This window comes from Mauremys mutica, chromosome 2 (assembly GCF_020497125.1).
Source record: "Mauremys mutica isolate MM-2020 ecotype Southern chromosome 2, ASM2049712v1, whole genome shotgun sequence".
Taxonomy (NCBI): domain Eukaryota; kingdom Metazoa; phylum Chordata; order Testudines; family Geoemydidae; genus Mauremys; species Mauremys mutica.
The window spans coordinates 85,201,919-85,214,645 of record NC_059073.1 but is presented as its reverse complement, the minus strand read 5'-3'; the positions used below and the strand labels follow the sequence as shown (position 1 = coordinate 85,214,645).

General features: G+C 43.6%; 1 protein-coding gene across 4 annotated transcripts in view; it reads right to left on the bottom strand.

Annotated features, from left to right (window-relative positions):
* Positions 1-12,727, bottom strand: part of ROCK1 (Rho associated coiled-coil containing protein kinase 1) — a 178,291-nt gene that overhangs the window by 86,086 nt on the left and 79,478 nt on the right. For all 4 annotated transcript variants that reach the window (XM_045006595.1, XM_045006596.1, XM_045006597.1 and 1 more), the window contains 2 exons: positions 9,320-9,464; positions 1,400-1,538 (listed from right to left, as the gene is read on the bottom strand). In XM_045006595.1, coding sequence (XP_044862530.1) covers positions 1,400-1,538; positions 9,320-9,464 — 284 coding nt within the window. The remainder of the gene's footprint in view (positions 1-1,399; positions 1,539-9,319; positions 9,465-12,727) is intronic.

Genomic DNA, 12,727 nt, shown 5'->3' with positions numbered 1-12,727 from the left:
ACAGACTGAGAAAGATGAAATGAGAGGAAGAGAAAGAGACAACAATATTAGGGCAGAGGTAAAGGCCAGGATAAAAACTAAAATGTTCACTCTAAAATTGAAATCAATTATTACAATTAGATTTTTGGTAGTCCACCAGACTACCATAAAATAAAATCTGTTACCCTTATAATAATCTAAAAAGTTCTGAAGAGAAAACTGTATTTAAAAATTAAGATTCTCTCTTCTCTTGCCACATACTCACCTAGATATTTGCTTACACTGTTGGAGCCTGGATAACATTTAACCCCATGCTCTCAAAATTCCACGAGAAAAACTGAATTTGAAATGTCCAGAATTAACTTTCCCATACTGTCTTTTTATGGAATTTAAAAGATTGATTTCCCATCAACGTTTTCAATTACCCGGTAGTTCCCAGGTAAGCGTGTAATTCTGTTTTTAAGGGTTATTAATTTATTCTAAAATCAAGCAACTTCCATTTAGCAATGTAGCAAGTGCTACATCAAGTTAGCAATTCAAAAGTTCTCATGATGAAAAACACTTCTCCTGGGTACAAACTGTGAATTAAATGCGAAGTTAAGATATGAATGCCAAATTGATATTTCAAGTCTATTCTTATTTGCAGGCCCTATTGATGAGAGTGAAATATCATTTGAGATGCTAGCAACTGAACCAACAAAGTTCTCTGGTTCCACTGCCCTTATTAGCTGGGGAATCAGAATTAGACACACAGAGGATCTTTACTTTTTAAGAGAATATGAGTTGTGTTCTTGTAACTTAAAGGAAAAGCCTATCTAAGCTTGTAGTGAAGCATAAGATTAGATGAGACTAAATATGCAGGCTGTCTGTTTTAAATGTTTTTTTCTGTAATGTTTTGTTCCAAGTAATAAATAAAAAAAGTTTGTTTTAAGACTCTGGTCAATGTGACTATTACTGGTTCTCAAACAGAGGAAATGCAGATGCCTGAAACCTAGTCAGACCTATAGGGGGATATGCAGCTGGAATACACACAGTAGTGTACAGGTGTCCTGGTCAAACAAGGGAAGGAAATGTGAGATTCCAGCCCAAGAAAGGTAAAGAGGAGCAGGGAATGGGAGAAGGGAAGAAAAAAATGGAAATAAGTAAACCTGATGGAGGTGCACTCAGAGAGACAAGAAAAAGGACAGAAGGTACAGCTGACCTCACAACTGTGACAGTGTCTATATGGTAGCAGAAATATATTACATAAAAGGTCAGAACAATGGGTGTTTCTGATACCGTTCAACTGTTTATAATACCACTAGAAAATCATGCATATACAAAATGCTTTTTGTTTGTTTTGGTCACAAGAGGAGAAAATGTCACTAACAAAAATGAAGAATTTATTTAAAATTCTGAATAAAACTTTGGACTATTTTACCTGTCAGTTAGGAAGGCACATATAAGGTTTTTTGCATCTTTAGAGATATCATTATCATCAGGGAAGGTAAGAGAGTTCTTATGGTTCATAATCTTACTATATGTTCCAACCAAGGAATCCGCATAAAAAGGTGTATCACCTGAAGAAACAGCAGTACAAAAATTAAATATCCTAATATAATGTAAATATCAAAAGTACTGGAAGTTTTAATTTAGAACATTTATTTCTTTATTATACACTGTGCCTTTGAAGACTCTCAGTGCTAATACATAATTAAAAGTGCATACAGTCTTCTTAAAACTTTAATAAAAATATCTAATAGTCCCCATATTTTGAGTTCTATAGTACACCACTTTCTTAAAAACTTGATGTATGACATACAACGTGCAAGTTTCTACTTTTTGTGCACATTCATTTTATACCTTAATAGGTATAAAATAAGCATTTCTAGGCTCTATAGCGAAACAAATGCCTAAGAAAGCCTAAAGTGTTTGATGATAATATCTTTCTAAAACATCTAAGGTTTTCAGACAATGCCTCAAAAGGAAACACAATGAAGATGCCATTATTGTCAGTCTTTTGTATTACTATCAAATTACAAGAAACAACTTTGTCACAAGTTGTCTTGATATATGTTGGTACGCAGCTGAACTTCATTGAACGGCTTGACTTTTTAATTTTTCTAATTCAACTTTGACATTCCTGCTGTTATCTGGATTATTGTTGAACACGAGCCGGAGTTTGCCTTGCTTCCATTTTTACAAAACAGAAATCAAGAAAAAACACATTTTGAGTAGCTCTTGGAGAAAATTTTAAAAGTGCCATTAATGAGAGGTGTATGTAAAAGTGTGGGGAGTGGGACCTAAAAGGGAAGGTAGACAAGTGGGGGGAATCTTGGGGCTGGGGAAAAAAAAACAAAACAGTTACTAGCCTTTCGTAACTGTTCTTTGAGATGTGTTGCTCATGTCCATTCCATGCTAGGTGTGTGCATCCCACATGCACAGTTGCAGAGATTTTTTTTCCCATAGTAGCATCCATAGGACCAGCCCTAGGGCCCCCTGAAGCCCTGCAAACATACTGGGGCTCTGCAATCTCTCAGTTCCTTCTTGCTGGTAACTCCAATAGAGGGATAGGAGGGCAGGTCATGGAATGGACATGAGAAACACATCTTGAAGAACAACAGTTATGAAAGGTTAACCATTTTTTCTTCTTTTGAGTACTTCCTCATGTCCATTCCACACTCAGTTACTCACAAGCAATACCCCCGGGCTCAGAGTTCATGGACATGCTGATTGCAACATTGCTCTCCCAAAACTGGCATCGTCACAGGCCTGTTGGGTGAAGGCATAGTGGGATGCAAAGGTATGAACAGACAGACAACCATGTTGCAGCTCTGCAGATGTCCTGGATTGGTATTTGCATGAGGAACACTACTGACAAAGCCTGGGCTCTCATGGAATGAGTGATCACGATGGTCGGAGGCGGAACCTTCACCTGCTCATAGCAAGCTCGGATGCAGGCAGTTATCCAGGACAAGATTCTTTGGAATGACACCGGTAGTCCTTTCTCTCAATATAGAGGACTAGACCCACCTAACATCTAACGTATACAGCAGATGTTCCTCATTGGCACTGTAGGACTTTGGAAAGAAGACTGGCAGAAAAATGTCCTGGTTGTTATGGAATTGCGACATCATTTTTGGTAGGAAAGCCGGGCAGGGGTGCACTTGGACCTTGTCCTCGAAGAACATCGTATAAGGGGATTGTGATATCAGGGATTTGATCTCGGAGACCCTTCTGGCCGAAGTGATCAACACTAGGAAGGCAACCTTCTAAGACAGGAGCAGTAAGGAACAAGATGCCAACAGTTTGAAGGGGGACCCCGTGAGCTTTAATAGGACCAGGTTTAAGTCTCATGGGAAAATTGGGTTGCGAGCCTGAGTGCAGAGCCTTCCAAGCCCTTGAGGAACCTGACCATCATCTTGTGTGAGACGACTGATCTTCCCTGTACTGAAGGTTAGAAGGCTGAGATGGCTGCCATGTGAACATTAATAGATGATGGAGCAGATACTCCAAGATGGACTGCAGGGAAGACCAAGATGGAGAACGATTCCATTTGTAGGTCCAACAAGTGAAACATTTCCACTTAAACCTTCCACCAGGACTACCTACCTACTTGGCTTTCTGCTACCTAGCAAGACTTGCGGAACCTGATTCGATCAGTCCTACTCCTCAGGGTTCAGCAACACAGCAGCCATGCCATCAGGTATAGGGAAGTGAGGTTTGGGTGAAACAGCCAGCCGTGGTCTTCCAAAATCAAGTCTGGACAGGATGGGAGCGCTAGTGGAGCTGCCACTGAGAGGTCCAGAAGGATGCCAAACCAATGCTCCCGGAGATATCATGATAACCTTTGCCTTGTCCCTCTTGATCTTTAGGAGGACCTTGTGAATCCAGGGGATTGGTGGGGAGGTGTACAGCAGGCCATTTGCCCATGAGAGCAGAAAGGCATCAGAAAGGGAGCCCTTCCTGAGCCTGTGCCTAGAACAGAACAAGTGGCATTTCCTGTTCTGTCTGGTGACAAACAGGTCCACCTGGAGAGTCCCCCACTTCTGGAAGATAACACTGGCAACCTCTGAGTGAAGAGACACTCGTGGAGAGAGGAAAAGGACCTGCTGAGGTGATCTGCCAACGCATTCCAGTCTCCCAGGAGATGCGATGCCTCGAGATGAATAGTGTGCTTCATGCAGAAGTCCCACAGTTGGACGGCCTCCTGACACAGAGCTGAGGATCAAGATCCCTCTTGCTTGTTGATGTAAAACATCGAGGCCATATTGTCTGTCAAGACCTGAACAACCTTGGGAACATGGAGATGTGGAAGTAAGTGTCCTTTAAACTGAGGGTGACGTACCAGTCACCTGGATTCAGGGAGGAAATGGTAATGGAGGGAATTCAGGGAGACCATGCCAAACTTCAAATTTCTTGAGAGACTTGTTGAGGCAATGCAGGTCCAGGATGGGTCGTAAAACCCCTTCCTGCTCAAGTCTCAAGGAACTTCCTCTACAGCCCCTAAACACAGGAGGGCTTGTACCTCCTGGATGAGATGCTTCTCGTAAGAAGGGTCCCTGAAGAGCGTTGGGATGGAGAGGTGGATGAAAACTGCGTATGTAACCAACTGTTGCAGTACTGGGCACCTAACGGTCCAATGCTATGTAGGATCACACAGGGCAGTCCAAAAACAAAATGGGGGATGGATCCTGAATCAAGTGTGGTATGTCATCCTCAGGCATGCCTTCAAAAGGCCTGCCTGGTCCCACCGAGGTACCTACTTGTGCCTGACTGGGAAGCTGAGGTAGAAGGCAGGGGCTGACTATGTTTATAAACCTTTCCTTTTCTTTTATAGGGTTCCCACCTGGATGGCCCTGAAAACTTGGGAGGCTGTTGAGGCCTGAAATGCTTCCTGGAGGCCTCAGGAGCAAAGCATGGCCCTTGGGTCTTTGAGGCCGCGAAGCTTGGAGTCCATCTGTTCGGAGAACAGGAAGGTACCCTAGGCAGACTGCTGCACCTCATGCGAGAGGCCCGATGACTGGAGCCATAAACAGTGCCTCATGATGACCACTGACATCATGGGATAGCTCAGTGGTTTAAGCATTGGCCTGCTAAACCCAGGGTTGTGAGTTCAATCCTTGAGGGGACCACTTAGGGATCTGGGGCAAAAATTGGTCCTGCTAGTGAAGGCAGGGGGCTGGACTCGATGACCTTTCAAGGTCCCTTTCAGTTCTAGGAGATTGGTATATCTCCAATTATTACCTTTTATTTATTACCTTTATTACCACACTTCTGGCCGCTGAGTCAGCTGCATCTAGAGCTGCCTAGAGGGAGACCCTAGCCACCATCTTGTCTTCCTCTAGAATGACCATGAACTCCTGCCTTGACTCCAGCAGCACGGAGTCCCTAAACTTGACCATTGAGTCCCACAGGTTAAAATCATACCTCCCCAACAATGCCTGCTGGTTAGAGATATGAAGCTAGAGGCTACCCAAGGAATAAACCTTTTGCCTGAACAGATCCAGCCTCTTAGCTTCTTTATTCTTTGGGGGTGGGGCTCTTTGGGGTCCTACTCATTTGAGGCTGACACCACCAGTGACTCTGGGGGAGGGGGAATGTGAGTACATGTATTCAAACCCACTGGCCAATACATAGTACTTCGTCTCTGCCCTTTTTGAGGTAGGGGGCAGAGACTAAGGGGGTCTGCCATAGCGCCCTTACCAGCCCCAACACTACCTCATTGACTGGCAAGGCCATTCTGGAGGGATCCCCAGGGTATCTATCAGGCTGTGCATGGACTCATTTAGCTCCTAAGCTTCCAGCCCCAAGTTTGTGGTGTCCTGTTTCAGGAGCTCTTGATGGGCCCTGTAGTCATCTGGCAGAAACTGATTACTAGGACCTGCGACCGCCTCATCCGGAGATGACAAGGAAGAGTCTCTAGCACCATAGGAGGGGCTGGTCCTTCCTCCTCCACTTGCAACACCTCCATTTGGGCTACTTCAGTGACCTAGGTGCTGGGGTCGGTACCGGAGTTGGGGTCCGGTGCCAGTCGGGATGAAACAGTGGCTAATCTCTTGGACACCACCAAGTGTGACCACAGGTTCCAATATTGCCAGTGCACTGGCCAATGGCCCAGGGGCCAAGTACCAGCTGCGGTGCCTGTACCAAAGTCCAGTGCATAAATCAGGTACCAGTACTTTTTCGGCAGGGTGAAGGATTCCCCCTCAGATTCTGAAGAGGACTCTTCCCTGGAGAGCCATATCCACTTCCGCCTCCAGGTGGTGCCGGGAAACTGGTGACAGGCACCAGGTTGGGGACCACTGCAGCAGGGTCATGGAGGGCTTTCTTCTGGGAGGTGCCACGGTGGTTGCTGTCGCGATGGAACTCACCACCCCTTGAACTCTCTATCCCTGGTAGCCCTGGCTAGCAAGGAGTTTTGGGGGGTGGGCGGTATCAGGAGGGAATCAAATCCTTTGCAGCCTGGAAGGCCTCCAGAATTGAGGGGGCCCGCAGGCATGCAGTGCCACAACCAATCCCAGGAGTCGGAGATGGGTCCCAGACTGGGCTCGGTGCCTTAGGCAGAGTCGCCAGAGCCGAGTGTGTCTCTAGGGAAGACGAGTGGCCTGGCATGGGTCTCACTGCATCAGCTGCTCCCTGCTTGTCCCTCTTTGGCACAAGAGAGTTCCCTCTCTCAATGCACTGTTACTTATGCTTCTTCCTCAGCACCAGCAATGGAGAATGGTCCCAGGAAGAGCACAGTGCCAGTGGAGCACTTCGCCTGGAGGCTGAAGTGCTTGGCACTGATTTGGAGTGGCATGACTCCAAGGACAGTCTGAGGGCTGCCTCCATGAGCAAAGCCTTCAGACCAAATGTCCCTATCTTTGTGAATGCAGTCTGAAGCCCCTGCAGATCTCCTTAATGTGAGCTTCCCCAAGGCACTTTAGACAACTCGAATGCAGATCACTCATTGGCATGGGCTCGCCACAGGAGGTACACGGCTTGAAGCCTGAGGACCGGGGCTTGCCCAGTCCCTGGGCCAACATCCCTTGATGACTGGGACTGCTATTTACACTATATACACTAATATTAACTTATAACTACAAAAACTATATAGAATAGACTACAGAGTCCAAACCACTGGGAAAGCCTTGCAAGAGCAAGACGGTCATTCCAAGCAACCGTCACGGGTGTTAAGAAGGAACTGAGAAGGTGCAGATCCGGCAGCACCCCTTATACCAGCACATGTGTGTGTGGCTACAGGGGATGCTAGTGCTGGTCCTACGTATACCACTAAGGGGGGAAAAAAACATCTCCGGCAACTGTGCATGTGGCACGTGCACACCTAGCATGGAACAGACATGAGCAAGTACTCAAAGAATGGGAGCTTTATTTGAGCACCATGCAGCTTCACCTCCAGGAGGTCTCTTCTCCTCAGCAGTATTTCCCCACCACACCCCGCCCTCCCCCATCCCTCCAGCAGTGCCCCTGGACACCCGCAATGCTGAACAAATTACACAGTAGTTACCCCTGCTGGGAGGAGGCTCAAATTTGCAGCCAGCCAGCTGTTCTGCTTCTGAAGAACCAGGCAACTCACCTTAGTTCTATATAGCCAGGCTTTTATCCACCAGACCCAACTAACTACCCTCACCTCCCAACTTCCCTGCAGAGAGATGAGGGAATTGTCCATGTGCCTCCTGCCTCACAGGAGGCTAGGCTGCAGTGTCTGAAGGGCAAGGAGTACAGTGGGAGCTCCTGCTCTACAGCAAATTCCTGAATGACAGCCTTTTGGTTTCAGGGCTCCCTGGGGCTGCAGGTTTTGCAGCCACTCTGAACTTCCCATGTATGCAACCATCTTTTGAGATAAGAAGTGCTCTAGTTGGACTGACATGGAACTTCACAAATTTACCTTAGTAACTCAACCTATGAGGCCCAATGCAAGCAGGAGGTTAGTCTTAACACAAAGCCAGCCAACTGTGCACCAGATTAGAGTACAACACCTACCTGCACAGCCACAGCACACAATACACCACTAAATAAAACTACCATGCTTGCATGGCAAGTGAATGTTATTCACCTTTATGGCTGAAAACAGACAGGAGAGTACATTTTGCTTCTAGGATGTTTTCTGACACACTGCAGTGCATGTGGCAACTGTGCATTGAAACAAAATTTTGTTGTTGTTCAGGTACCACTGTCAACAAGCTCACATACCACAGTTTATGAACTACTCTAAAGAATGTTCAAGTATGGTCAATTCTTGCTGTTGGAGCCTTGACTATTGAATTCCTTCTTTCAGTCCACCAGTGACTGAATTAGTTGACCTGGCCATGACTTAAGGTTAATTTATTTGCTCAATTATTTGCTTGATTTGGGTGTAAGTAGTAGTTTTGGTGGGTGGCTACTGCTACAATCTATTACAGGCAAAATGACTCATATATAATTATAGTTACATATAGTTCAGATGTTGTTCAGTTGGGTGCATCATTAACCACAATAATGTAAGTCTTATTAATATAGGCATCCCATTTAGTGAAAAGGACATTTTGTGCCGATATATTTTATTCAAATCAAACAGGATTGTTAGGATGCTTCATGTTCAATAAGACTTCAGGAGAGAAGTCTTAAATGTTTCTAGAGTGTCCACCACTGAAGTGCTGACAATATAACAACAAGGGGGGCTTCTCCATTTTTTTCCTTATCCTGTGATGAACAGCACATGCATGAATATATGCTTGCAAAGAGAGAGAGAGAGAAAGTGAATGTATTAATTTGTTTGCCCATTTTAAAAAATGGTCTGTCGTAACCATAACCAAGGATGGAGTCAGGAACACTGGGCCACGTTATATTAAGTGCCATGTAGTGGAATTTTTATATTCTGTTTCTGAATGATACACTGGTGTATTAATACAGCAAATAATTCAACTTGTTTCCTCTGAAATGGGAGGCAAGGTGAATTGAGATCTTATAGGATCATCTGAACTAGGCTTCCTTGCAAAGCATCTTTGAAAATACCTGACACTTGATGCATTTTGGTACATTTCACAAGTGAAAAAAAAAATAATAATCTTTTGATCAATTGTATCTGGCAGGGAAATTTTAGCAGTATCTAGAGAGGGGAATAAAACTACATCAGAAGCAAGTTCCTTTAACTTAAAAACAAAATTAACAAAACTAACCCACAAAAGCCCACTGATATAATATTGCTGATGCCTCTGTACAGCACAAACATTTTTTGTAAATACAACAATTACTGGCAACCAGTAAAGCAGGATAATTCTGAATTGAAGTACATGAGAAACATTATAATGTGATTTTAACATAAAGTAGTAAGTGCAGTTAATTTTACTCATAAAACATTAATGATCTTGTTACTCACCAACAAGCATTTCATACAAAAAGACCCCAACTGACCACCAATCACATTCTTGTCCATAGTAACCATCACCACCCTGGGATTTTAATACTTCAGGAGAAATATAATCTGGTGTTCCAACAGCTGTATCACATCGTACCATACCTTCCTACAAAGAAAACAAAACAGTAAGGATCAAATATTTAGAATGGCAATTGCACAACATTTTAAGGGAATATTTATCATCTAGATGAAAACTCCTTTCCTAAACAATGGCGATTCTGAAAATGTTGGTCTGAGGTGGGCATTTCATCATTCTAAAAGTATCTTTTAAATGCAGCACATAAAATATATCTTTGGCAGATCTGGAGTTAACGCTATTTAATAACTATTAAATGGCTCTGAAAAAAGTCCACCGTAACACAAAAAACTAAATGATATTAGAACTTGAAATCCTAAATAGACAAACTGCATAAAGGATAAGGGCTGGAAGGAATGTCCCAAGGCTGTTTGTGCCAGTGGAGAAAGAACTGACAAATTAGGGGCAGTCTCTTGGCTGTGATTTAGAACACTGGATTCATGGTCAGCACCCCCTGCTCCTCTCTATTGGTCATACAGTTTTTAAATGATTCTAAGCTCCATAGGACAGGGCATATTATTCATAGAGGGGATTTGCAGAGGCAATTTCATAATGGAAAACTATTGCTTATAACTAATTTTTGCTTAACATATCCAATTTAAAACCAGTATTTTTTGAGTGAAATTAAGTGTATTCCAGAAACTGAATTGCCTCTGCAACACCAGTATATGCTAAAGTCTATTTATTGGGGATGGATGTGTCTTTTTTTTTTTTTGATACTTTGCAGCTCAGAAATAAAAACCAGGATAACACCTTTCTTCATCAAAATTCATCATTACCTAACTGTTCCAGGTCTAAACATAATTAAGCTTAACATGTAGGGCCAAATTCCTGCCTAGGATACTCCTCTAAAGCCATCTGAGGCAGTTATGAGGAACTGCCCGCACATACTGCCCAAGTGTGGCTTTATTTGAAGGAGCTCTTAGTGCCTTTTATTTATTTATTATAAAGCAGCTAGACAAAGTTCTTAATTCAAGCATTCCTGAAAAGATTTAACAGGTGCGCTTTATCGGTTACATGTGATCTATATAGGATCATCTATTTCAAGGTTCTTCCCCAGTATATGTTCATGTATGCAGTACTGTTTGACAGAAACCAATCACAACACTGGTAGGGAACAGCAATTTTTTTTGTTATAGTGCTTGCAAACTTGCTTTGGAAATCATTTATTATTTTATGGCCTCACAAGGACATATTCCAATAGAATAATTCTGAGATGTCTTTCACCTGGTTGGCCCACAAACATTTCTGCTGAGTGAAGTTATGGCAAATAAGCATATAAAGGGCACAGCAACTTTGGATACTGATTGTTTCATCACAGACAAATGAGACAAATTGCTTTGAGTAGCACATTAGCAGATATAAATGCGTCCATCAAATTAAAAAGAGCTCCTTTTCATGTTTCTCATTGCACTGGTTTTCTGCCAACAAGTCCTTCAATAACCTGATTCTTTACAATGAAAAGGTTGCAGCAGAATCAACCTTTTCTTCTCAATTTGTGATCAGGCTGGTAGCTGGCAATCATAAGTAACTTTTTTTAAATGATCAATAGGAATACTGCCATCTGCGCCTGATCCATATTCCATTAAAGTCCATGTAAAGGCGCCTGTGGACACTGAATCAGCTCCATAGTGTAAAATGAAATGTGTCACTAAATACATGTCATGTTCTACAGAAATCAAAGTCTGGCAAAAATATTTCCTAATTCATTATATGCTTTTGTCTGCTATGACATTATGCACTATGTGTACAGTAACTCTCGTATTAGGATCTATCAGGCTCATCTATAGGAGTAGCTTCCCTAGCGCAAATAAGGTAGTCCAAGGCTGTCTACCTTAAGGAGAAATAAGTCATTCAGAAATGGGGAAGTGAGAAAAAAGTTCAGAAACTTAGGAGGATGGGGATTCCCCCCTCCTCATCCTTACAGGAGAAACAAAAATATTTATTAAGAGTATTGTTTCCTTGACGGGGTGGGGATTAGGGTTGAGTCTCCATTCTCAAATTCTTGCTTTTAGTTTCCCCCTCTTTACCACTGCTAAATAGCTTAAGTCCCATCAAGCAGATAAAACAAAAAGCGCACTCTGCAGTCTAGGCCAATGAGAGGAGTAGTAGGAGCAAAAGACAAAACAAGAATGTACAACAAAGGAATTTCAGACTCTCACTCACATTTGAAAAAACAGTACTTTGAGAGAGTTGAGTCCTCTTTTTCCCAAGTTCTTTTTTTTGTTTGTTCGTTTTTGTTTTTTTGTTTTTAAATGTACTCTCCCTGTTGATAACAGTGGTATGCACTGCAGCCTCAGACTAGGGCCTGGTCTACACTACGAGTTTATGTCGAAACTAGCAGCGTTAAATCGAATTAACCCTGCACCCGTCCACACAATGAAGCCATTTTTGTCGACATAAAGGGCTCTTAAAATCGATTTCTGTACTCCTCAACGAGGGGCGTAGCGCTGAAATCGACACTGTCATTTCGAATTAGGGTTAGTGTGGCCACAATACGACGCTATTAGCCTCTGGGAGCTATCACACAGTGCACCATTGTGACCGCTCTAGACAACAATCTGAACTCGGATGCACTGGCCAGGTAGACAGGAAAAGCCCCGCGAACTTTTGAATTTTATTTCCTGTTTGCCCAGCGTAGAGCGCTGATCAGCACAGGTGACCATGCAGTCCCAGAATCAAAGAAGAGCTCCAGCATGGACCGTACGGGAGATACTGAATCTGATCTCTGTATGGGGAGATGAAACTGTTCTATCAGAACTCCCTTCTAAAAGACGAAATGCCAAAACATTTGAAAAAAATCTCCAAGGCCATGATGGACAGAGGCCACAACAGGGACTCAACATAATGCTGCGTGAAACTTAAGGAACTGAGACAAGCGTACCAGAAAGCCAAAGAATCAAATGGACGCTCACGGAGGGAGGGGCGACTGACAACTGTAGCTATCCCACAGTTCCCGCACTCTCCGAAAACCATTTGAATTCTGGGCTGAGCTCCCAATGACTGAAGGGTCAAAAACATTGTCGCAGGTGGTTCAGGGTATATGTCATCAGCCCCCCCGTGAAAGCAAAGGGGAAAAAATCGTTTCTCGCCTTTTTTCAATGTCACCGTATGTCTATTGGATGCTGCTGGCAGACGCGGTGCTGTAGCGCTACACAGCAGCATCCCCTTCTCTTGCCTTGCCTTGCGGATGGCAGACCGTACAGTATGATTGGTATCCCTCATCGTCGTACCGTAGGTGCTCCTGGCTGGCCTCGGCGAGGTCGGTCGGGGGCGCCTGGGCAAAAATGGGA